The 27177-nt window shown below is 41.9% G+C and overlaps 1 protein-coding gene across 3 annotated transcripts in view; it reads right to left on the bottom strand.

The window, feature by feature from the left end:
• The window catches only part of FRMD4A (FERM domain containing 4A), a 445706-nt gene that overhangs the window by 322212 nt on the left and 96317 nt on the right, over nt 1–27177 (bottom strand). Inside the window, exon 1 of one of the 3 annotated variants that reach the window (XM_071221290.1) lies at nt 10740–11119. The exons of 1 other annotated variant lie outside the window; for it this stretch is intronic. In XM_071221290.1, the coding sequence (XP_071077391.1) occupies nt 10740–10805 (66 nt within the window). In that variant the 5' untranslated portion in view covers nt 10806–11119. Of the gene's footprint in view, nt 1–10739; nt 11120–27177 lie in introns of those variants that run through there. One more of the 3 variants, XM_045183617.3, reaches the window with a different exon arrangement.

Genomic DNA, 27177 nt, shown 5'->3' with positions numbered 1-27177 from the left:
ACTACGACGTGCACCACAAGGACAAGAGTTGGGCTTAAATATCTGTTAGTCCCAGAGACAGACAGAGAGAGAGAGAGAGAGAGAGAGAGAGAGAGAGACCTTCCTGCCCTGACCTCTGCTGCACAGGGATTCGAGGCCCATACACCCACCTTTCCTACTGCAGGGATCACTCACACCAGAGATGGGGAGGAGAGAAACTGTAGCCTTGAATGATGCTTGCAGTTGTCAATTATTGTCACATAAAACAGGAGAGAGAAGAAATAGTATGAGATTGACCCAAACACCCACACGATGAAAACAAAGTCCTAACCAATTTGGACAATTCCTAGAGTAGGAGCGGGAGGGGGTGGAGAGTTTAGAAGGGAAGTCCTGTCTTTCTTCAACATCCCACACCATATCCCTTAGCTCCTAACTCAGCTAACCTGGGTAATTCGTGTCACATCTCATTAGAGGAAGCTGTGACTGAGGTTCAAACAGAAACACTGCCTACATCCACAACTTTCTGTTTGAAAAGTGGCCAGAATTTAGGCCAAACATGAAACCTAATATCCCTAAGAATAGGACGAAGACATCAAGCAACACAGTTATCACCAGACCTCGTGTGGCTAGGGCCTGGGACATTACCTACAGGTCACCCGAGCAGGATAATTTATCTTCTCTTGGTTTTAAATAAGGTTTGCATTGCCACAGGGCACTGCTGGCATTACCCATCTTTGCACAGACCTTTCCTGCTCCTATGGCATTTGGAAGAAACTGTGGGAAGAACTGTAGCTACCTTAGGTGAGGAGATCAATTTTTCCTTCCCTCTCTGCCTTTTCTTTTTCCTCCCTTTTTTCCTTCCTTCGCTCCCTTTCCCTTATCTACTTGGAATATATTCTGGGTTTCATTTAATAGTTCTTCATGAACAGCCAGGCAAAAGCAACAAAAGAAGTTTAAACTGAATTGTTCGGTTTGATTTCTGAGTATCAAGGTTGGTAAAGTTGGGCGGACCAGGTAAATGCCTCTACTATTTGCTTCTGAGATTACATTGTCCCTGCTCGTCTGGTCTTTGATGCCAAGTTCTGTGGTATTGGCCTTGCCCTTGTCTAAATCAGTTTTATTATTCATTTTATTGCTTATGTCACATCATTCATTTACCAATTATTTTTCTGAGTGTCTAATAAAACAATGGCAACCTCCTTATATGGCACATTCCATTGCTGTAAATATTCTAAAGGTTTTAAAATATACTAGTTCATTTAATTCTTACAACCCTTTATCAAATAGGTACTTTTATTTACCCTAAGCGAAGAGGAAGACACAGAGGCACAGAGAAGCGAAGTAACTGCCCAGGTGACACTGTCAGTGGCTTCAGAGTCCGTTAACCACTGTACTGTCCTGTAGGGCTGCTGTGCATCACGTGCTGGGCCAACAATCGAGGATATGAAGGAACGTTTGCTTATGGGAAGAGTTGGCTTTTGTTGTTCAAACTCTGCTCCTGTCTGTGGTGATGTCAACAGTAAACTGAAAAAAGCTTATCCCTGAGTTTGCACCTGGAAGGTTACTGAACACCTACCCAACAGGATGGAATGAAGTAATGTTTGCCAAAGTCCTTTGTAAATGGCATGCACAGACACACACACCTCATTTGCTTCCACTCTCAATTCTGCATACTCTTTTCCTTTTGCCTCCATCACAACAGCCTTCCTGAAACTCATCATCTATCTTTCTCCCTCTTCATACATGTTCTGTTGTGACATCCATGTTTTATCCACCTGAATACCCCAAAGGTGGTCCAGTTTAGCCACGTATTTTGGGTGGTAAGCAGGTTTCTTCTTGGATCTTTCTGAACTTCCTATTTAATATGCTTCATTGAAGTAACTAGGAGAAGAGAAGCAATTAGTATAAGACCCTCTAGCTCCATCAATGAAAAAACTTACAATCCCATCACAAAGGAACCCAGACCTTCATTCTTCCTGAGTAGGAAGAAAATGCAGCATTCGCTGGATGAAAGCCTCCATGTTAATTGGGCATCCTAGAATCTCACTCAGTCTTGATGGCAATGATCAAGCGGTAGAGAATGTCAAGTAGAAAGTACATTAATGGCCTGTGTAGAGCAGGGGTGTCACATCAGCCTTGTGGTTGCCTTCAATGGGCCAAATGTAGTTTTAGGACTGTGTGAATGTAACTACTTCTTAACGGTTAACCGAGAGCTCGGCTCTGCTGCTGGGTAGAAACAAGGTGCCCGGCCAGATAAAACAAGGTGGAGGGCCAGATTCAGCCTGTGGGTCTTGTTTGCTGCCTGTGGGCCTCGTGTTTGCCACCTGTGGTGTAGAGGATAAGTCTACATTTTGTCTTAGCATCCCTTGCTTCGTGGACATCAAATACCATGCTCATTGGCATGCTGACAAAATCATTCAACTATTCACTGGAGGAAAGAGGGAGAAACCTTATCGACCAGCAGCAGCAGATTTTATTCCTTCACACACAGGGCCTGCACATCTGGCTTTGGTGTGCTTTGCCCCATCAGAGTGCCACTGGCCCTTCCCAGCAGGAGGCCAAGTCAGGCCATCAATGGCTGCAGCCTGGGATATGGCTATTCTGCATGGCGGTAATGGCTTACTGCATGTGCTGTTAGGAACGATGTCATGAGTATGTCCTGACAAATCAATGAGATGTCCAGGATGCCTGTGTGTGATTAAGTAGGTAATAAGCTGACCCGTGTGGGGCAGGCTGTGCAGATTGGTTTTCAAGGCCATTTTGCACAGCCCTTTTCATGTGCTATCAGTTGTGGATGGATTTTGATGACCAGCATTGATTTGCCATATTTATAAAGGGAAGTTTGCACAGGGTAAACTGTTAATTGCACCTAGAATGGCAAAATAAATAAGGCCCTTATCTATGGTATTGACTACCCAGGATTAGTGGAATATATATAGCACACCTTCAAACAGTCAATGGATGTTGACTTTTGAGTTTTACTAGGCTTAGTTTCCCAATTTCAGCTGTCTTAGATAAGCATTGGGTGGCTAATTATCAACTTTTAAATTCCCTTCTAATTTCCATGCAGATTCCTTTTTCACATGTCATTTTCTTCAACAGGAGAATGGTCCATCTTGGTTTAAGTAATCCCTGTGGTGCTTCAAAGGAGGATGGCTTTCTTTTGGGCCATCAGCTGGAATGTGTCTCCTTTGCCCAGGAACATGTCACTTTCAAGAGCATCTGCCCATTTGCCCAGGGGTCTCTGGGATAAGCCACGTAGTCTGCATTTTCCCAAGGGGAAGAGAGAACACATTTGTTACAAATCCATAACAAAGATGGGTGCCTGGAAGCCTTACATCATAGGAATATGGTTTATCTTGAATGTGCCCCAGAGGATTCCCAACATATCAGAAGTCAAAATGCCAAAGGGTTTCTCAGCAGGAAACTATGACCGGATGGGCAGAATCTTAGATATTTCTCCTTTAATGGACAAATCCTTAGATTTAAACGAGGATGGGTAGGGGATTATAGTTGCTACTTCTTGCTTAGGGGTACTCCATTCTACTTGAATTTTAAACATCCACAACATGAATACATGAATACAGAGTGTTGTTTTGAAAATTAAATGAGATAGTAGAATCACATGTGTGAGAAAAAAGGCAGTAGCAATGATAATGAGACCAGATTCTGAGTTGTACAGTATACAAAAATTGTATACTTATTCTGTGAGCAAAAGGGAGTCATTAAAAGTTATGTTTTGAAGGAAATTATACCATCTAACTTACATTTTTTGAACTTGAGTGATAGAGGATGAATGGTACAATGGAAAGCCTAGGGGGGAAGTTACAAAGTTGTTGCAATTGTCCAAACAAGCAATGATTAAGTTCAGAAGTAGGATAGTGGTGAGAAGTTGAACACAAGATGCTGGGGAGTCATAAATGGTAGAGGGAGGTATACAGTGTTTCTCTATAGTAAGGGACTAGAGGAAGGATGGACTATTAGTCAAGTACACAGGAGGAGGCGAAGGTTTAGGAAGATGAAAATAAGTAGCTCTAGACATACAGAACTTCTGGCACTTGAACATTTTGACCTGGAACTTGAGAGTCAAGCATAGAAATGTAGCTCTGGCTTTATCAGCAGACAAGTAACCACTAGCCAAGTTATTAAGTTTGAGAGAAGATATTCAAGAACAAAAATTTTACTTCTCACTCACATTTTCTCAGAAGTTTACTGGAATGCATTCTCCAGCAAATGAAAGTTAGACCTACACGTAGAAGAATATGAATGCCAAGAAAAAAAGAACTAATCACAGGACAGGTGAAAAGGGAGTTCCCAGAATAATGGAAAAGAGGAGCCTCAAGAAGACAGCCATGCAAGAGACTTAGAAGCTGGTGCAATTGTTGCGGGAGGATGAAGGGACCAAGAAAGAATGTCTCAAAAATTAGAAAAAAAAAGAGAATATGTTGATTATTTGATGAGTTTCCCAAACTGAGAAAATATACACAGTTCTACTGAAGAACTGAGGAACAATTGAGGGCTGCCTATAATATTAAGCAGACAATGAACAAAGCAGTTATTAACTCCTGGAAAAACATAAAAGTCGTAATATTCAAGATATGTGATACTTCTCTGCCGTAAACAATACTTGGTAGTCATAATAAAACTGACGTTTGATTTAAACTGTGATATAGATGTATTGAAAAGAAAAAAGAGATACAGGTGTGCTTGCAGGGCTGTAGAGTAAGGCTTTAAGTAAGTTAAAGCCCCATCCTTCAGGGTGGCAGCATAAAATGTCAGAAATTGAGTAATTAGGAAATCACAGTATAATTATATTGTGAGAGCCTAGAGTTAATTACTAGAAGCAACAGCTGAAAGAGATATCCACAGGTGCCCCTTGGAGAGAGGGACTCAGAGATTGAGAGAAAGGGTCTGAGTGCTTGTTATCTTTATGAGCCCTGTAGTACTCTTGAACTTTAAAATGTTATTAACATTGCCAGGCATATGCATAATTTTGATAAAAATAAGAGTTAAATTATAAACAGATGGAACAATGTTAGAGAGTTTAAGTCAGATAAAAACTGAGAGCAGTGGGTAGTAACCAGAAGGTCACTGATGGTCTTGAGACAGTGTGCATGGAATGCTGGAAGGGAGAGCTGGAGCTGCCCAGCCTCTTTCTGAATGGACAAACTTCAATCTAGATAATTGGGTTATTTAATGCAATAAATAGCTTTCAGGTGGCCTGACTAATTTCCTCTGTTTTGTTTCCTTCAGTGTACGTTATAGGCTCTTAGTCCATCCATCTGCTAGTGACATTGGTACTGAATGCAAAGTCTCCAACCTATGCTTTGGACAGAAGCCCCTTCAAGCCTTTGAAGCAAGCTGAGGATAGACAGAGAGAAGGAGCAAGACAACTACATCAGCAATGGCATTGCCAGCAATTCTGGAGCTAGTCCTGAACAGTCATTCATAAGCTTTGACTGACCTCACCTTTTGTGCTCTTTACTTTGGTGCAGTGGTATGTGTGTATGTGTGTGTGTTTGCATGCATAAGCTTGTTCACATGCATATGTGTGTTATTTTCGTTCACAAATTCAGCGCCATCGCAGCAGCTCCAGGAGCCCCAGAGTGGTGACAACTAATTATGAAGCACCAGATCTAAAGTATCCCTTTTATCTCATCTTGCAGAAGCCTTGCAATCCCACAAAACCCCCCAGTGGCCTTTTGTAATCCTGGAAAGGAAATGTCAATATGGAAACAGCTGTTCTTGAGATAGTGGGATGACATCCTAATGAGAATGCTAGGAGCTATAGAGGAAAGCCAAGGCTAATGGCCCTCTGATGGAAATATTCTTTCTAGACAATTAGCTCATGTGAGCAAGCCAGCAGTCCCTAGAAAGGAGGAGAAGAGAGATTCTGTCCTATGGATGTCAGGTGCCCTCATTGTTAAGGGCTTTTATCTATCCAAGCCCTGTGGGATGTCAGACACTCTTATTGGCTCTCTGGGGAAATGACTTTGGAAATGCATCTCAAAGTCACCTTGCTCAGAGGCCCCACCACAGAAGCCCAACTGGAGCGCAGAAGAAACCCAGAACAGTTCTGTCCCCCCAGGGGCGGGGTTCCAGCCCCCTGTTGGCTGCAGAGTTCAGGACCTAGTGCCTCCTGCCATTTTGGTAGCCATAGAAACAGCCCCAGCTGTGGTTAGAGCAGGGAGTAAATACTGTGCTTTGACAGAACCCAAACCCCTGATAATTCAAGGGGGAAGCTTCTGTGATAACAATGAGAAAGAGCTTGAAGAGTAAAGGAATGAAAAGTAACTATTTGTGGGTAGGGACTTAAACCAATGCCTTTTCTAGGGGCAGAGGAGGGTTAATTCACCCAGTGCCTCCTTTGAATCAGGTGTGGCCCTATTACTTGTTCTAAATTACCTGTTTTCAATATTGACTGTGATCCTTTAAACTGTGTAGTATTAGCTATACTGTATTGATACGGAAATCAAAGATCACAAAGCTCAGAAAGATTAAACACTTGTAGATGGTCACATTACTAGGGAGGTGATGAGCTGGGATTGAGACCCAAGTCCATGCAACTTTAGAGCTCATTCTCAATATTCTTTAGGGATGTCTACATGTAAGTATGCCAGAGTATTCTGTTCTTCTTAACAAGGACGGCCCTAAGGAGAAAACCAGAGGAATTTTCCATTTTACCAGAGGAACTGATGAAGGGAAAGTAGTTGAAAAAATCCAACACCCATTCATCATAAATACCCTCACTGAACTAGGAGCAGAGGGGAACTTCCTGAACTTGATAAACAATATCTACAAAAAGCCTACAACTTACATCACACTTAATGATGAGAAACTTGAAGCTTCCCTGCTGAGCTCAGGAACAAGGATGTCCCCCTCACCACTGCTGTTCATCATTGTATTGGGAGTCCCAGCTGATGTAATAAGAAAAGGAAACCAAAGGTATACAGATTGGGAAAAGATAAATAAAACTGTGATTGTTCACAAGTGACATGATTGTCCATTCAGAAAATCTGCAAGAATCGAAAAACATACTCCTGGAACAACTATAGCAAGGTTACAGGAATCAAGATTAATATATAAAAATAAATTGCTTTCCTCTATACTAGCAATGAACAAGTGGAATTTGAAATTAAAAACACATTACCAATTACACTAGCACCCCAAAATGAAATATTTAGGTGTAATTCTAACAAAATATAAGATCAATATGAGGAAAATGGGAAACCTCTGGTGAAAGATATCAACAAAGGACTCAATCAATGGACAAATATTCCATGCTCATGATAGGAAGACTCAACAGTGTCAAAATGTCAGTTCTTCCCACCTTGAGCTATACATTCCACAGGATCCTAGTAAAAATCCCAGCAAGTTATTTTGTGGGTCTCAGCAAACCGATTCTGAGATTTATATGGGAGGCAAAAACCCCCAATTAATCACCTCAATACGAAGGAAAAGAACAGAGTTGGAGAGCTAACATTAACTAGTGTACTGTAAACTACACCAGTTAAAACAGTGCAGTATTGTGCAAGAACAGACAAACAGATTGATGGAACAGAGCAGAGAGTCCAGAAAGAGATCTCTGTAAGTACAATCGACTGATTTGGCAAAGGAGCAGAGCGGTCTAATGGAGCAGAGATAATCTTTTCACTAAATGATGCTGGAATAACTGAACATCCACATGGAAAGAAATGAATCTAAGCATAGACCTTATGCTCTTCACAAAATTAACTCAAAATGGATCATAGACTAAATATAAAACACAAAACTATAAACCCCTAGAAGATAACACAGAAGAAAACACAGGTGATGTTGGACATGGTCGTGCCATCTTAGATATGACACCAAGGCATGGCCCATGAAAGTAATAATTGACAAACTAGACTTCAGAGTTCATTAAAATGAAAATTTCCTGCTCTGCAAAAAACACTGTCAATAAAATAAGAGGACAAACCATGGACTGGGAGAAAAATATTTGTAAAAGACGTATCTGACAAATGACTGGGGATCCAAAATATACCACGAACCCTTAAAATCAACAATAAGAAAGCAAACAACCAGATTAAAAAATGGACAAAACCCCTGAAGATACACCTTGCCAAAGAAGATATACAGATGGCAATGAAGCCAATGAAAATATGTCCCACATAATATATGACTAGGGAGTTGCAAATTAAGGCAACAATGAAATATCACTACACACTGATTAGAATGGCTAAAATCCAAAACGCTGACACCACCACATGTTGGCATGAGCAACGGTGTATGAGAGTTCACTGCTTGTCAGAATTTAAAGTGGTGTACTTTGGAGGTTTGGAAGACAGTTTGGCAGTTTCTCGCAAAACTGTCTTCTATTAACTTACTATTATTACTTACTATTATTACTATGTGATCCAGCAATGGAGCTTTTTAGTATTTACCCAAATTAATCGAAACATATGTCCACATAAAAACTTGCACATGGATATTTATAGCAGTTTTACTCATAACTGTCCAAACTTGGAGGCAACCAAGATGTCCTTTAGTGGATAAATAATGTAGTACATCAGACAATGGAATATTACCCAATGCTAAAGAGAGATGAGCTACCAAGCCATAGAAAGACACGTTAGAAATTTAACTGCATATTGCTAAGTGAAAGAAGCCCTTCTGAATAGGCTCCATACTGTATGATTCCAACATTCTGGAAAAGACAAAACTATGAAGACAGTGAAAAGATGAGTAATCACCAGGTGTTAGAGGGGAGGGAAGCATGCGTACATGGAGCACAGAGGATTTTTCGGGCAGTGACATTGTCCTGTATACACTGCAATAAAGGGTACACATCCGTACCCGTTTGAAAAACCTAGTGTGTACAACACCAAGAGTGAGCCCTAATGGAAGCTATTGACTTTGAGTGATAATGACATGTCAGTGCAGGTTCATTGATTGTAACAACTCTTGTGTGGGATGTCTATAGGGAGGGAGGGTGTGTGTGTGTGTGTGTGTGTGTGTACTTACTGCTCAATGTAGCCATGAACCTAAAACTAGTCTAAGAAAGTATTCTTGGTGAATTACAAAACTGGAGTGCAGGGCGGCTGCTGTGGAGGTGACCGCTGTGGGGGAACTGCAGGAGGAGTGCTGAACCCGGGAGAGCAGGCGGTTCATCCAAGCGAGAGGGCTCAGGTGGGGTCATGAGGCTGGGGGTTGTATTTACAGAAAAGAATGGACTGTGTGACTGCATATTTTTTCAAAAGGGAGTGAGTGCATCTTGGAGCTTCTGAACAAGATCATGGGGGTAGAGGTGTTGGGGAAATGGGGTGGGGTAGAGGCAGTTAAGGAGAAAAGGGGAATACATTAATGACTTTGTCGTATTTAAATAAAACAACTCCCTGGTGAATTTTGCCCCCGAGATGAGCGAACACACACCGTCCCTTTGGTATGTCACAGACCACCCCACAGGGGAGCCTACCCCCTCTTCAAAGCCCCCAGAGAGGCAGGCCGTGGTGGTTGGGCAGAGGACATCGGCTGTCATAGAAACTTCCCCATCCTGCTGCTCATTCTCTATTCCTACTTCAGATAAAGTAAGGACACCATTGACCACAAATCTCCCATCACTGGAAATCCAGAAGGACGCTCTTCTTTCTTGACACTTTCTTCTTTAAGTTGTAACTTCCTTACCCTATGGTCAAATAAATTCTGGTACCCAGCCTGGAAAGGCTAATTCCTTCTAGGCATCCTGCCAGCAGAATGTTACCTCAATTTGAAGACAAATTATAAATTAATAAAGAAAAAAAGCCCCAGACTGTCACGTCTGCCAAAACACATCATTTCCTGAAAGGTTCGTGAAAGGGACTCAGTGATGTATAGTGAGAGAGCCCACCCTCCACAGCCTTTTCCAGATTCGAGACGCAGACTGGCTTGTCCTCAAAATATACCACAGCCGCCTTTCCCGAGGCAGCGCCTGTGTTGTTCTTGGAAGGAGAACACCTTTCAGCTGCATTACCACCTGCATGTTTTACACAGTCTGTAGTTCCCTAAACCCCATCAATAATGCAAAACAGACAGACCTGTCACCAGCAGAAAACCCTGAGAAAACACTAAGAAGGCTTGTGGTTGGTTTGGGGTAGAAGTGATGTTTAAGTTGCTGTGAATGCCAGGAGTTTTCAAAGATTGTGTTTCTTAAAAGCATCCCAAGAACAGAAGTGTCCTTGTCTGCTGTTGTTTCTTTAAAAATGAGTCACGCAAACAGCCTCATCCCATAAAATCAACTCCTGAGGAAGTCTTGGTAACCTAATACCTATGGAAGCACCAGCACTGGGGCTCCGTGAGAGTGAAGTTCTCACTCTATCCTGCCCTCAGCGTTCTCCACCTGAAAAACACATATTTTGAGCCTACCCTCCCCCTTTTTCTGGACCGATAACTTCACACACAAATCTGATTCTCTCAAGGAATGCCTATTGAAGCTGCTTTTGCCTCTTCTGACAACTGTTTTATATTTCTTTGCCCCATTTCTTCAGACTTCTGGAAGTACTTGATTCAAAAAGTCACTTCTCTGCTATGTAATCTGTACAGACCATCCCGCCCCACTAAGCCATTTAGAGACTTTATGGTTTTCTCCCCCCAAGGCTCATGAGTAAGAAATAAGGACGCTGCGTGAGAACTGCACAATTGCAGAGCAGATTCAGATTCAGTAATGGGGACAGTCACAAACAAAGACTTTGGGGTTGGCAGAGGAGGAACTATTGTGTGTGGAGTAAGCGAAAGCCTTTACTTACAAACACGTCCATGAGCAGATGTTCCAGCGTCACTTCAAAGTCTTCCAGTTTGGCAGCTAACGTCATAATGACCGTTCCGATTTGTTCTTAGGCTGACAGCCCAAACCTGCACACTCTCAGCTCAGAAACCACGGCTGGCGTCAAATTTAGTCACAAGGCAGAATTGCCACTAATGGGAAGTGGAAACCCTTAAAACAAAACAGAACATCGCAGACTGTACTGCGGGTACTTTGTAGCCACAGATCTTAAAGGATTTTTTTTTTTTAAGAAAGCTATATTAATTGTGCTATGGGACCAGACTGGGCAAAAAGTGATATCACCAAGTGAAGAATCTGGCCACTGCCTCCTCCTTACAACATAACTTCACAGTCTGAGGCACTGTGCAAAATGCAGGGAACCTCAACAGTGAGTGAAAGAGAAAGAGACAGCGAGATGGGGGGAGAAGCCAGAGTGGGGAAAATGGACTGAACGGTCTGACTCTGATATTTATAGGGCCACATGTTTTTGACTCTAGCCGTTTCTCAGTTCATTTCTGACCTTTCATAAATGGCCAAACACACTGGAGTGTATTGTAGATGGGGGCAGTGGGTCCCACAGAAGTTGGCTGTGACCAAGGCTAGGGCAATTCACACAGACACGCCATCAATAGTTCTTTGTAAAACACGCATCAGACCTTGTTCTGTACACGATGACAGAACAGCACATAGTCTTGTGAAAAACAAGGAAACGAAAATTGTGGGGGTACTAAATTTTTCCTCAGAATATTATTAGATACCCTTACACTCTCCCCCGTCCTCCATCCCACCCCCTCCTCTGCAAGAGTAGATAAACATCAAGGGAAAAAATTTCATCTCTTGTGTCAACTCCTCAAGCTTCTGCCAGTTAAAGAATATCCACTAAACCGTGCAAATGTCTTCTTCCCTGCCTCCAAAGTTTGCTTCTTTTTTACTTCAAAAATTCAAATTGTGGTAAAATACGTGTAACATAAAACCTACCGTCTTCACTATGTTTAAGTGTAAAGTTCAGTCTTGTTCAGCACATTCACACCATTGGGCAGCCAATCTTCTGGGCTCTTTTCCTCTTGTAAAACTGACACTCTGAGACTCATTCAATAACAACCCACCCCCCTCCCTGCTTTCCAGCCGCTGGCAACCAGCATTCTACTTTTTATCTCCATGGATGTGAGTGCTGTTGGTTCCTCACATAAGTGGCATCAGACAGTATCTCCCCTTCAGTGTCTGGCCCATTTCACTTAGCATAATGTTTTCCAGGTTCATCCGTGTTGTAGCCAGCATCCAAATGTCTTTCCCTTTCAAGGTGGAAATCTTGTATCTTAAGAAAGACCATCCCTTTGGACAACTTCTTAGGCCTGAGAAAAATCTCTCAGGAGCACTTGCTTATCAGACCTATAGTGGCTATTCTTGCTGTGACGGTCGTATGAAAAACAGCCTTGGTCTGCAAGCAACTTCTGTTCCCTAAACATTTCCGAGCTTCACAATCCAGGCAAACTCCAGTCGTCTCTGACTCCAAACAGGGTGTGACCACTTAGCAGTTGATGCTGGTAACAGAGAAAAAGGTAGTCCACACGAAATTGAGAAGAAACTACAAACAAATAGTCTTTGCTCCTTAATAAAACTTCCCCTCTTCACATCAGAGCTCTCTAAAGTGGGAACAGATGAAACTCTCCAATTTAGTATCTTTCTGTGAATTTTCATTTTCCCAAAGGACATACAGATCCACTTAATTTGGCACCTAACATTTAAACAAAGTAATCATGAAGTAAGGAACACAGAAAAAATTGATTAAAAAACATCATATTATTTCTAAAGCACATTTGGAGCCTGTCCGAGTAGTTTAGCTTGACAGTCGGTCATAAATTGTATGGAAGTATTCTTTGAGCTATGGTTTGGACTCTGTTTTCAGGCCTCTGATAGAGAAATTGGAGTGGGCTTCCTGACAGGCATCTCTTGTTAGGCAAAGGCACTAGGGAGGGGGCGCAGTGCTGTGATGAATGGCTCTAATAGCCAAAAATGTATAGAAAATATATTTCCCTGATGAGCAAACTCATATTCACAGACCTCCCGATCAGCTAATGTGTTTGCCATGTCTGTAGTTGATGCAATGACCAGAGCAAGCAACATCAGCGATGAACACTCCACTAGCTGTTGCTGTCTTTTGTTAAAACTACAGCTGCCATCAGGTACTCAAAACATCAGGAGCCTCCTTTCACCAGGTAAGATGGGTGAGCCATCAGCCATATACCCAGGAGACTATTGGGGAAGACTGGTGTTACATAGAGCAGTATTTTTCTGGTCTCGCAGAAACCTCAGGAAGGCTTTCGAAACCAGGTTTTCTCTAGCCCCTTTTCTTATGCATTTCATTGGATGAAGTGTTTTGAATAGTTGAAACTTCATAAAAGATACACTCATTTATTTCATTAATCCTCTTAGAATGGATAAGGTATCAACCGATGGAGAACAGTTAATATTTTTCATTTAAGGAAGTATCCCAGCCCCAGCAATGATTTTATATGGCTATTTAAAAAAAATTTACATGTTGATTTTAGAGAGAGATATGAAGGGGGAAGAGAGAGAGAAAGGGATAGAGAGTGAGAGAGAGAGAGAGAAACATTGATTTCTTGTTCTACTTATTTATGCATTCATTGATGATTCTTATATGTGCCCTGACCAGGGATCAAACCGACAACCTAGGCATATCAGGATGATGCTCTAACCAACTGAGCTATCCAGCCAGGGCCACATGGCTATTTTCTAAGACAATTGTTTATGCTTTAAGGACAGTCCATGGCAGTGGCTTCTTCTAGAGTGTAAACAGCAAACTTCAAGGACAAGAAACTGCATAATTTGATTAGTGTCAGTGATTAGTATCCTTGAGCTAGGCCTCTGAGGAGTATGTCTCAAGAACATCCTATGTTGGGAGTTAAATCACTTTAACTATTTCCAAAAGGGAGAAATTGATCAGAAGGGTGCTAACATGAAAAGAGAATGAGGAAATTGGTAGTGGTAGTGGAATGTCTCATTTATGAGACATTTATTATGAATTCTGGTGTTAGTGGATGATATGTATGAGCCATGTTAGTATAAGTTGGTTCCCTAGAAGTAGAAGGACCTCACCAGTCTGAAGGCAGGGAAACCCTTGAAGATACATTATTATAAGGCAAGTTCACTGCCCTCAGTGCCTATCAGTAGATGAAAATACGGTAAAGAGTGGCTTGGGCAGATTGGGGAAGCTCTTTTAGTAACTATATTATGTCTAATTGATGCATTTTTTGTAATTTGGAGAAGTTTTGTTGATGCTTATATAAAATCTGAATATTTATTCATTCATCCTTTCAACAAATACTATTCAGAAACTGGGCCAGATGCTGGGATGAGTATTAGTCCTGCTAAGAAGGTTAAGACACAGCTCCTTCTTCAAGACCATGTAGTCTTGAGAAGACATGGCAAGATGTGATGTAATTGTATATGGTATATCCCTCTATCTGCTAGGGGTATGTTTCAAGACTTCCAGTGGATGCTTGAAACTGTGGATAGTACTGAACACTATATATATATTTCCTATACATGTGTAACTATAATAAAGTTTGACTTGTAAGTTAGGCACAGGAAGAGACAATCACTAATAATAAAATAGAACAATTATAACAATCTACTCTAGTCAAAGTTATATGGATGGCTTTAGGGCCATTATGAAGTAAAATAAGGGTGACTGGAACACAATAACTGAGCTACTGTGACAGTAGATCAGATAACCTAGATGGCTACTAAGTGACTAATGGGCAGGAAGCATGCATAGTGTGGAGACGCTGGACAAAGGGACGATTCCGTCCCAGGCAGGGTGGAGTAAGACGGTGCAAGCTTTCATCACACTACTCAGAATAATGCACAATTTAAAACTTATGAATTCTTCATCTCCAGATTTTCCACTCAATATTTCTGGATGCTGGTTGACTGGGTAACTGAAGCCATGGAAAGTGAAACCATGAATAAATGGGGACTACTGTACTATATTTTGGAGGTTGTATGAAAGAAGAGTGTACTTGTTCATTGGGGGCACTCACTCTGGGACTTGGGGGGTGAGGGAGAGCTCACTGATAAAAGGGGAAAGAACATTCCTCTCTCACCATGGGAAAGGCAATGCGCAAGAACGAGTGAGGTGCAGAGCACGCCTCCTGAGGAAGGGATTTGCAGCAATAAGTGACAGAAGCATGACTGGGGCCATGATGGATCTAAGGGTTTGCACCTGGAGACCACTGGGTTTGAGGAGGTGGCAACCAAGGACTCAGTGGTGGCAGCGCTGGATCCTGATTTCCCCCCAGAGATGTCACTTTGATGGTATAAGTCACAGATGGAAAAATATACACTTTACCCATTGATCAAAGATTAGTGACCGCCAGGGAAAGATCTGACCGTGCCACCAGGCTGTGGCTCACCAACTGAGAACAACTAATCAGCAACACACCTGATACAGTGGACAAATGCTAGATTTGTTCTACATACTTAAATAATAATATTTGTGGTTGTATTTTAAAATTTAGAGTTTCTTTCTGTTTGAATCTTGGGTGACCATCTCCTTCTCCCATGTCTATGAAAAATCTTCACAACGTTTTGGTGATAGGACTCAGATAAAAGAAAGTCTTTGCAGGGTGGGGATTGGCTGAATTCCCCATATAGACAGGAAGCTGGTGTCCCCTCAGGCCTCCCTAAGGAAACTGTGGGTACACCATCCTTCCAGAGAGAATTATGTTATTCTACAGATTTAAAAAGAAATCATCCACTGCAACAGTGTGAGTCCTCTGCAGAGGTGAGGTCCTTGGTTCAACTAGAGCACAGTTCCATTCATATCAAACAATCTCTGTTAAGTGCAATGGCGTGCAATCCTGAGGCAGTGGGCAACTGAATATGCAAAATATTTTTTCGGAATCATCTGTCTGTCCACCCTAGTGCAGTGATTTTCTACTCAGCAAAAGCATTTATTTGAAGGTCAGGCACAAAGCATTGGATCAGACCACCATAAAGTTGCCCTGAATTGGTCATTGAGATACCCTTGTTAACCATTTTTATACCTCAATTGGTGAAGCTAAGCAGAAATTTGAAACAAAGATTAAATAATTACTGAAATTTTTTAAAGGCAAAATCAGTGGCTTTTATTTTGACCATTCAGTTATGGTCTATAGACCCAGTTTATTCTGCAAGCACCCCCACAATGATACATGGAACAGCGGCCATTACTAATGCCTTACTAAACAGTCCCTTTTGATGGCCCCACAGACAGCTGCCTGTCTGGGTCTAGTTATAAAGATTCTCCTGTCTGGTGTAGCTGTCTCTCAGGACAGATGTTAATTTAAAGGCTTGCCTTTGTAGGGACCCCTGCAGGCTGGCACTGCAGTGGATCGGGGCAGTGGTGCCCACAGACCATGCCTGCAGTGTCTGCCTCATTCTTCCCGAGTTTGTGTCAGATGGTTGACACAACCAACCTTGTCTTCCCCACTCACAATGCATTTTAAATTTTGACAGCATCTCAGGGACAAAGACTCTATTCCTCCACATCTGTTCCACCCACCCGACTCCGGCCCTGGCTCCTACATCCTCCTACCCTGCCTGCTCACAAGGATGAATTTCAAGACTTTCAAAACTAACAAGCAGTGAAATTGGTGTCAGGCACATGCAGTGGTGCACTGGGCTCGTGATGAAGAGAAACGCATAATAACTCGTCTGGTCTCTCAGGCTTGCTACCTGTCACTGGCTGTGCAGTCTGGGGTAGAAGGGACTTGTAGAGATTCTGCGATCGGCACCAGCAGGCAAACTGAGAATGTTCCAGGACAACAACCTCACCCCACCACCTGCACTCTAACAGACGCAGGTTGTGGAAGAACAGAGCCTTGCCATGTTCTCCCAAATCTTTTACAGATGTTTTGACAGTTCTTTCTCATCTGTAACAGTCACACAGGATTTAAAGATGTCCAAGCCTAATAGGGTTGTTTTGGGAAAGAACATGATAACTCTAGATAAAGCACTTAGAGCTAGTCTGAAATTTTATATATATATATATGGTAAAATTTTATGCCTGGATATATGTGATGCATATATATGTATATAATATATCACAAATAGTAGCATATTTACAACTGCAAATAGTACTTCATTGTTTGGAATATCTCATTTAACCTATTCCCTAATGACAGGTGTTTGAATGTGTCATTAATACAACAGAAAGTATGTTTTATGTAAGTGCCAAGATATTTATAAGGTAGACTTCTAGAAGTGGAATTTCTGGCTCAAAGGTCATGTACATTAAAAACAAATAGATATTGTACATTTTACCCTCCATAGAGGTTGTACCAATTTACACCCCCACAATACAGAGAATGCCTCAGTCAGCCACATGGTATAAGAGCCAACTTTTGAATCTGGGGAAACGTGATGAGTGAAAATGGCATCTCATTTTTATTTCAATTTATAATCTCCTTTAATGAGCAAAATTACTGGTTCAGAAAATTCCCTAATACTAAATTCCCCTCTTTAAACCAAGGCTTCATTGATCCAAATGAGTCCAGCTGTGGTCCATAAACATTCCAATAATGGGCATAGACTAATGACTAGCAACAAGATGTGAGATCCATCTAGCCACGGAAGTCCACATTTAGAGGCAATTTAAGAGAATCTTTATTAATGGTTCCCTTATGCATCTCTGTATGACTTACGCCAAACACACCTGTTAGGATGAATGGAAACTAAAACCACACTAAGCAAAACAAAGGGTAACTCATCCAAATATTCCCCTTCATAAAATTTCCCTTTGGCCTTGAGACGGTATCAAAGCAAAGAAAATGTTGAATCTTGAAAGACTTTGGCCCGTGACACCTAATCAGATGTGAACTGTATAAAATTGATAACACTTGTCAGTTACTCAATTTCAAATCTCCCAAACTCAAAGCTAATCTCATCAAGGATCAGCAGCATAGGCAATAAAGGCGCTTAGCATTCGCCCCGTGTGCCAAGATATACGAGAGCATCGACACCTTAAATATGGTTGCATGTCCCCTGAGACGTGGTTGAGCAAAGAAAGACTTGTTACCAATGCCTTTTATCAGTGAGGCTGATCCCACTGCCTCCCTAAATTTATAGTGAGCCTCTATTTTATTCTGTTGCTAATCTCTTTATGTTCCCACTTATTCTTAAGGTCCCTAGCTGTGTTTGGAAAAAACAATGATAACAGTGACCTTCAGGACATCATTTCTTGAGCACTTTTGAAAGGGACAATGTAGATACCTTTACTTTCTTAGACACATAATAATCATTACAAAATAGCAGCTAATAAACTAAATAATTCATTTAATTAATTTAACAAAATTGAACATTAAATATTTACTGAGTTTGCTATTTTCTATTAAACTTGCATTGAGGCTGTAATGATTTTTGTCATGCACTGCAAACACCAAGCTATTAATCTTGTGACTGGAAATGCTAGAGTGGTGAATTATTGGAAGGCTATTTTTATGAACAACTCTTAGACTATGAATTAGTGTTGTTGTTTAATAACTGCCTTTTTGCTCACAATAGGTTAGATGTTAGATATTGTATAAGTGAGGCAGGTCTTTTACATCGAAGAATGTGCATTTCTAATTTCTAAGTCAGATCTTGTTGATTGATCATTTGCTTAGCTATCTACTCACTTCTAGTCATTTACTCTGTGCCTTACAAACATGAACTTACTTAATCCTCGCAACGGCCCAGTGAGGTGGTTATTAATTTCGCCCTTCCCATTTAGCAGATGGGGAAACTCAGGAACAGAGTGGTTAGGTCACTTGCTCATAGTCTCACAGCCAGCCCAATGGTGGAACTTGAACACGAGCCCCATCCTTCTGGATCCAGAAGCCGTGAGATAACCACCACCCTGGGCTTGTGTGTGTGTCGAAGTCTAGTTTTGTGAACAATCACTTGTTCCCTTTCACTGAGGGAAAACTCTTCTGTTGAATAAAACAGAGAGAGTTCTTGTGAGGAAGCAAAGTTGGTTAAAAAGTGTGTGTGGTGGTGATGGGGAGGTGCTTACTGGAAAATGTCTGGTATTCATTTACAAGATAATCTTAATAGCATCTCCATTGTGTAATGGAGAGATTCAATAATGGCACTAGAGGAATTTAGTTGAAGTTAATGTTGGAGCAAAAAACATAGAGTGATGCAATTCTTAAAGTTGGGAGGAGTGTAAAATTGGTCTGAGATGAACTGTGTTTGGGACATGAGGGAACAGGCCCCGGGGACTTTGGCCTCATTCCTCCCGTCTGCTGAAGTCCAGCTTGGACCCGAATCCAGACATCATATCTCCAGGTACAGGCAGTACTCTTCCTTCCTTCCTGCATTAACAGAACTTCACACTCCTGAGATGCGCAGATCAGCTCAGGTGTCTCCCTGACCACTCTGCAAATTCATTCCTCACAGGAACTGAGGTCACAGGGAGGCAGAGTTCAGCCCCTCAGTGGACACAGTGGTTTGGTGTTCACTCACACAGGCATTCTATTTAATGAGGTGTTGATGGGAAGGTGGTGGAAACAGGGTATGCAGGGCATGAGGAGAAGGAACAGCAAGGTGTCATACCAATGAGCCTGTATTAATTTACCTCTCAGGACTGTGAACTAGCAGGCACCGGGCCTTCAGAGTGGAATAACTGTTTTACTTCCTCTTAATTAAAGAGATTGTATGACTCCCTGGTGTAAAAGCAAAATGACTTATTTTACCTTAATGAAGCTCTGAGAATTGCAACTTGTGGTACTTCGAAAAAGTCACGGAGTATATGGAGTTACACTCGATTCTTCTGTTGTGTTTTGTTTTTCAGTTTTCAGGCTGAAATTGGCAATTAGAACACTTCTGCTTTCTCGAAATAAAACAGAGCTCTTTCTGTCTTTCAAATTCTTCAGAGCTGCTCTTTAAGGAAGCCTAACTTGGTTTCTTCATGGCGTTTTTCAAAAAGCCTTTCTTACGACGTTCTTTGAAAAGTCTTCCTTGGCTGTGGTGTTTTCAGATTAGCTTTCCATCATTAAAATTTGTCTGTTTAAAACATCATTTGTTTTCTGCACCAAAGGGGAAACACACTATAATCTTCCTACCTGAGCTATTTAGTTAAAGATTTAAAATTAGGAGACATTTATAAATAAGTTTCACATCTAGGCATACACCCGAAGAAATGTGTCTGAATGAGCACCAAAGTCACGCCCAGGATTGTCATAGCAGCATTATTCATAATAGCTCGAAAATTAACAGTGTTCAAACACCAATCGGAGGTAGATAAATATGTTGTACCTTCATACTGACAAACCATACAATGGAATGAAGTACAGCAATGAACGTGAATGAATCTCTGTAACGCTCAACAACAGGGGTCGGTCTAGGAACACATCTTTGAATGAAAGAGGCTAGACACAAAAGAATGTGTACTGCATGGTTATACTTATGTGAAGTCTAAAAGCAGCGCATATCTTAAAGGCACAGAGAGAGGACGGGACACAGAAAACTTTTTTAAAACGGTGTCTTCACTTGCAACATGTTACTATGTTATCTGTGTATTGACAAAAATGATTTCTTCATCAAAAATCTGAACACATATAATATTAACATATAACATTAAAATTGCTGAGGATTGAATACACATATATTTCTGAGGAATTATGTTTTTATGAGTAATATTTACTATATATTCCATGTTATTTTATGAAGAAATCCTAAAATTCATGAGTGTTATGTAGATACAAAGGAAATGTCCCAGAATGCATGTTTAAATTTTATAAAAGGATTAAATCATGATTTATTTTTAAAAAACAACTATTCTTTTCTTCTCCTTCTGCTCTCAGTCCCTGCTCACTGGCTTCCTGCATTCTCCCTTTTTCATCACTTCTCCTCCCTGGTGGGCTACTGAGCTGTTCTCTAAAATCCTATCTCTGTGCTTCACATTCACCTTCTCTCAGTCCAGGGTTTTATCCACTCTGATGATAAGTTCTCTATCTCCTTTTGCTGGATTTTTCCTAAATGCCCTCTACGTGCCCTAACTCCTGCCCAGCACTTCAGCTCTAAATGCCCACTGCCTGGACATCCACACATAGCAACATCGTTTGTTAGCTTTGTGCAAGGAAAAATAACACCACTAATTTCTCAGCAAACTAACTGTAGCGACCTCCTTCCTTACCTGTGTTGGCAGCACTATCCCTCACCCAGGCACCCAGTCCCAGATCTCTGGGTCATCTTTAACTTCCCTCCTCCTCTAGTCCAACCCAACTGATTCTGCCTTTTATTTCCCCTTCATGCCTAGTGTTGCTGCTCTGGGCTGGGGCTCTTCATCGCTCTGTCTGTTACATCGGACTCCTCATTGATGTCTCTGAGTTGCCATTCTTTCCCCATGTTAATTTTTCCTACTTTTGGCCTCTTGGTTGGATTAAATAGTGTACCCCGAAGTTCATGTCTACCTGGAACTTCTGAATGTGATCTTATTTGGAAATAGGGTCTTTGCAGAGGTAATCAAGTTAGGATGAGGTCATCCTGGATTAGGGTGAATCCTATATCCAATATGCTTGATATCCTTATTAAAAGAGGAAAAGTTGGATACAGACACACAGACAGACTGAGAGAATACCATGTGGAGGCGGAGGCAGAGGCTGGAGTGATGCCGAGGATGGCTGGCAACGAGCAGAAGCTAAAGGAGGGACATGGGACAGATTTCCTCCAACCATCAGAGGGGTCATGGCCCTGTTGACACCTTGATTTCACACTTCCAGCCTCCAGGACTGTGAGAGAATAAATTACTGTTATTTTAAGGCACCAGGATTGTAACAGGACTTTGTTATAGCAGTCTGGGAAGGCAATAGAGCCACCACCATAGTCTTCAAAAAACTGCTTTAACCATGACACTTCTCTGCTCAAGGACATTCAATGCCAGTCTCTTGTCTACCAGATTAATTAATTTTTTTTTACATTGGCCACCTCTTTCTGTTGTTTATTTCTCAAGAAAGAAATTTAAAGTATAATTTAAGAAAACCCAGAGACATATGAAAGGATGCTCAGCATCACTAGCCATCAGAGAGATGCAAATTAAAACCGCAATGAGATTAATTTAAGTGATACTGTTATAGTCAGGCTATATGCTCTGGTCCTGCTGCTGTTACAACTTCATGTGAGTTATGCTAGAGCCTAACACATGTCCTTGCTCCTTCGCTCACCGCTGCCTTCTCTACCCCATGTGTGCAAAGCCTGCTGGCACTTCTCCCTTTGACTTTTTCCTAATGAAACTGTGCTACTTTTCCCAGGTGTTCAAATGCCTCTGTCCCTCACGACACTTTTCTTGATTCAGCCAGGGTGTGTCTTCCCTCTTTCAATGGCTAACACCTCTATTATATACTGATCATAGTTTCCCTGTTTCATAGAGATTTACATACTTTACACAAATTTATTAGGAAATATTTATGGCATAAATATAAATAAATGCCGTTTTAATAGATTGAATCACTGAAGTGTGCTTCCCAGTTCACGAACCAAATATCGCAGATACTTGGGATCATCAGCTCTAATATATTCTGTTATAAACACAAATTCCGATTCACTTTCCTTCACACAGTGGTTAAAATAATTCAAATGCTTGCACAGGATATAGTCAAACACTACAATCACTGCTGATCTATGGTGACTGCAATGGTCAGGGCTGGCGACACTTTTCTCTGCATAAAACCCTTAGGTGAGAGCTCATTAATGGAATAGGAGGAGCTGCTATCTCCCCCATCTATATTATGATACAGGAATGTTTTTAAATGTTATAAAAAGGACACAGAGCAATGTGCAAAGCTGTTCTATAACTTTTTGTGAAAAAGTCTTTTCTGGATGAGTTAAGTGCATAGGGCCTAATTTGACTATATTTTGGTGGGTAGGGCAGGGGAGAGTAATGGGTGAAAATGGGGACAACTGTAATTGAACAACAACAATAAAAAAAGTCAAAGAAAAAAAGGAAACAAAAGGCAGACTTAATTTAATACTTGTTAATGCCAAGGCAGAGGTAATTTTCAGCTTTACTCTGTTTCTGGTGGTCTTACTCCTGGGTCCAGCCTTTCTGGTTCCTGACTCCATAGAGGAAATAATTTGTTTGTTCAGGGTGAGGATCAGCTGTTGACCTTTCACAGGTAGATGCCTACACAGGCAGTGATTCAAGGTCCTGACTGGATTCGCCCCAGACGTGCCCAAAGAGTGATGAAAGTAGTGACCCTGTATTTGCTCTAATGAGGAAAATCTGTACTGATTCACATGTGGTGATACAAAATTCCCACCAAGTAGTCACTGCTGCCATTGGGAAGCATGGTCATTGGGGCTCGCTGTGGGAAATTATCCAGAGAAGAGAAACAGCGAGGTCTTTATAAACTATGGAGTTACACCTGGGGCCATGCTACCCACATTCCTTCTGCTCCATGGCTGGGCTTCCTTTTCCAACACCACTCTCAGGATATTGGTGAATGACCCCTGTGAGGCATAGTGGTATTCTGATCTAAAATGAATTTTAATGGCTCTTGTGTCAAAATTTCAATTCTATTAGATTCGTTGAGTAAAGAATGGGTTTTTCATAGTGGAAATACTCCACTGCAAATTGCTTTAACATCTCTATCCTCTGGCATTTTGCTTTTGTCGTTATCCTCGCTTCTTGGAAGAGATGAGAAGAACAGCTCGTTGGTTCCTTAGGAGTGACAGCGGCCCAGAGATTCTGATGTGAGTAGATCAGCATCTCAGAGTGAAGCCCCAGACGATGACATTGCCTTGGAGGTCTGGGCTCCAGGTTATGGCAAGAAAGTTCTCCACACATCTGCTTGTTAGCATGTAGTCCATGGACTCTCCCAACTCTCCTCTTATCCCCCAATAGGAATGTTCACCTTCAAGGAGATCTAGAGGAACTGGCCTTGGTGCGGATTTCTGGAGAGGCAGCTGGATGTGTCCGGGGGAAACAAAGGGTCTAGGCTGTCAACACCGCAGCCCACCATGGAAACTGGCCCAGAGCTTGATATCCCAAGCCCAGGACAAAGTGACAGGTTGTCTTCTGGAGCTCAGGCCTGAAGTGATTGACCTGGTGTCGCTTTTGCAAATGGCTAGGAAGGACAGAAGAGGGCTGAAAGCTGGAGTCACCCTGTAACCATGGCCTGGGCCTAAGCTTGATCATCTGGTGGTTTCTGGAATATCTTCCTTTAAAAATTGTTGATTCAATGTTGATCACCTTCATGATGATTCTTACTTAGGGGAGTCTCGGTATCAAGGGGACTGGGAAGCCTCAAAAACCATACACAACATGTGCATAAATAAATTTACATACAAGGAAGAAAGAGAAGCCATTCTGTTCATTTCAGTTTTTCAAACCAGAGTGGTCAGTTTCAGTGATCTAAGAGGTGGAGGGTCGCTCAAAGGGGTTGATATTGTACTCTAAACTATCTCTATAGCATCTGTGATGAGTATCAGCTGATGGGGAAGATGATTTCAATATTCCTATTGATTTCTCTCCCAGCTGTGTTCTAAAAACTCAAAGAAAAACCTCATTGTATTTAGAACTGAATAATCAAGAAAACAAAACTGACTGTAATATGAAATGTGAAACTTTAGGGATGAAAAGTACTTTCCATCTTAGAAATTTCCCCTTTGAGGGATTTCCAAGTCCAAGAAGTATGGGAGAATGTGACCCTTTCGGGTTTTAATACCAATGAGTGGCATGCAATAGAAAAAGGCTTTGGAGTTACGCAGAGCAGAGTTGGAATCATGGTGTCCCTGCTTCCCCTCTGTGTGGCCTGTGGCAGGCTTTTGAAGTCCAGTCTCTGCTTCTTTCTTCACCAATGGGAAAAACAGTACCCGCCTCACAGAACTATTTTAACCATTTAATGAAAAATGTGAAGGCACTTAGCACACAGCCTAGCACAAAGTCACTCAATAAATAGTAGATATTATTTCTGTGCTGTTGATCAGTCAGATCCCAAGATAATGGGGGTGGATGGGGGGGTAGAGTTTTTATGGGGAAGGAGGAAATCGAAGGGAAATAGAGGAGGAATGGGGGGGTGGGGGCGGTGTAGGGCAGTAGCTAATGGTCTTGAATCACGTTGAAGAGTGAACCAGCCTACTAAAACGTGACTGGGTGGCTGTCACTGCCCTGAAGACAGTCCCCATGGATATTCAAGCCTGAACACAAAACCGCGGGGACTGGGATGAATTTGGATGGCAAATAGGAACTTAAGATGTTCTGCTGGCAAAATAGGAACGTAAGACGTTCTGACCGGCGAACTTTGAGAGTGCCCTATTCACAGCATTGGCCTCTCAGTAGCACAATCCCCCCATTTACATGACTGATTTTTTTTTCTTGAAACTCCTCACTTATTACATTATGGCACAGTTTTACAGTAATTAAAACAACAGTAATTTTTATAAACAAAATGGGGCTCTCGCTGGTTGTTACAAAGACAAAAATATTTCTTTCCTTCTGGCCATGGAGGTTTCCATTAACTGACTATACGTCCAGGTCCTGAAGTCTGCTCAAAAATGTGAGGAGAGATGGTTTGCAACAAGATCTCTTACTGGCTGTGTGGAAGAGCCACTTGTAGCTCAAAGAACAGGATGCCTGGAATGACCATGGTCACCAGAGTTCTGTGTTCAGGAAGAACCTGGGGCTCACAGAATTATGCGGAAAGAAGTCAAGAAGTCAGTCACTCTGGGAAAGAGGTACTGGCTTTGCCCAGGGCTGTATTCCTTATTTGCTGGTTTAATGTGCTTGTTTAATTTGTACCTGAAAACCTCTCTCTTCCCTTTTTCAAATAAAGATGTTTAAAGGTAGTAAACACAGCAATGAAGCCCATCAGAATTGCAAATGTGCAATGGGGGTTTTGAGGGTGTGAGGAGATAACTGTCAATACAAAAGAATAATTAACGGTACAGTGTGGAGTAGTTTCAAATTAGATGGAGTATTTAAAATAGATTTGAGCCCTGGCTGGTGTTGTGTAATGGGTTGAGTGCTGGCCTGAGAACTAAACAGTCACTGGTTCAATTCCCACTCAGGACACTTGTCTGGATTGCAGGCCAGGTCCCCAGTAGGGGGCATGCAAGAGGCAACCATACATTGATGTTTGAGATAAACAAAATTAAAAAAATAAAATAGGTTTGAGAGCAGGAAGTTGGAGAACCCCACTGGCAAGCATTCCAGAACTTTAGGAAAAAAAGGTAGACTCTGGTGGGAATCCCCCCAGTGAGGTTGTTGGCGCATCAGCCAAGCTGTGTCCTCCCACTCCTCCTGATTCATAGTGGTCTAACGTGAATCTTTTTTCTGCCCAAATTTCCTTAGAGACTGTCGGATTTTATCTTTATTTAAAGTTGTAAGGGAAGGAGAAGAGACTCAGAGGCAGACACACACAGAAAAGAAGGCCTGTGAAGTTGAGATTGGAGGGATGTATCTATTGACAAGCCAAAGAATGCTCAGGATAGTAGGCTGGGAAAGAGGCATGGAACAGGTTGTCGCCTGGAGCCTCCAGAAACAACCAGTTCTGCTGACTCCTTGGTTTTGGATTTCCAGCCCCCAGAACTGTGAGAGAAACAATTCTGTGGTTTTAAGCCACCCAGTTTGTGGTGATTTTTATAGCAGCTCTTGGAAACTAATACATACACCTTAGACATCTTCCTGGGACTCCCAACACACATGGGGAAACATTTTGAGGGATTCCTGCAGAGATGGTGGGGTCTGAACCACAAAAGAGTGCTTCTTGATTTTCTGATTTTTGTTTTCTCTCCCAAGCTAATAACAGCTATGAGGAAAAGGAGGTCGTGGAATTACATCTCTTTACACATTGGCATGTTAACAGAGACCCAGGCCCACTGATCCCTAATGGCAGAGCATGGCTGATTAGCTGCAGCCAAGGAGGATCAGATCACTGTGAGTCATTCTGCTCTGGCCCAAGTAAACACTTTTCAAAATGTGAGGCTCTTGAGGCGAGGGTGTGCAGGAAGCCCCCTGTGCAGCCTGGACACCATGCAAATCACATGGCTTTGCTATCAGCAGAGCCCAGCTGTGCAGATTTCCCCCAGTTGGAAGTTGGGATGTTCTTCTCCTCCATATCCTTATTTCCCTAGAACTCTACTTCCGGTGTACCTTTCCTATGATCCTTAGCTCACTGTCTTCCCCCAACTCAGGCAACTCCTTTCTTCTGTGTTCCCTAGTGGCTTAGTCCTCTCAGGTTGCTATAACAAGAAGACCACAGATTGGGTGGCCTGTAAAAAACAAGAATTTATTTCTCACAGTTCCGGAGGCTGGAAGTATGAGACCAGCATGACAGCATGGTTGGGGTCTGGTGAGCATTCCCTTCCAAGTCACAAAGTTCTTTGTATCCTCACACGGCAGAGAGCAGAAAGGGGGAGCAAGCACTCTTATAAGGGTA

Source organism: Desmodus rotundus, chromosome 4 (genome assembly GCF_022682495.2).
Source record: "Desmodus rotundus isolate HL8 chromosome 4, HLdesRot8A.1, whole genome shotgun sequence".
Taxonomy (NCBI): Eukaryota; Metazoa; Chordata; class Mammalia; order Chiroptera; family Phyllostomidae; genus Desmodus; species Desmodus rotundus.
The sequence above is the reverse complement of the archived record's forward strand: the minus strand, read 5'-3'. Positions and strand labels throughout refer to the sequence as shown.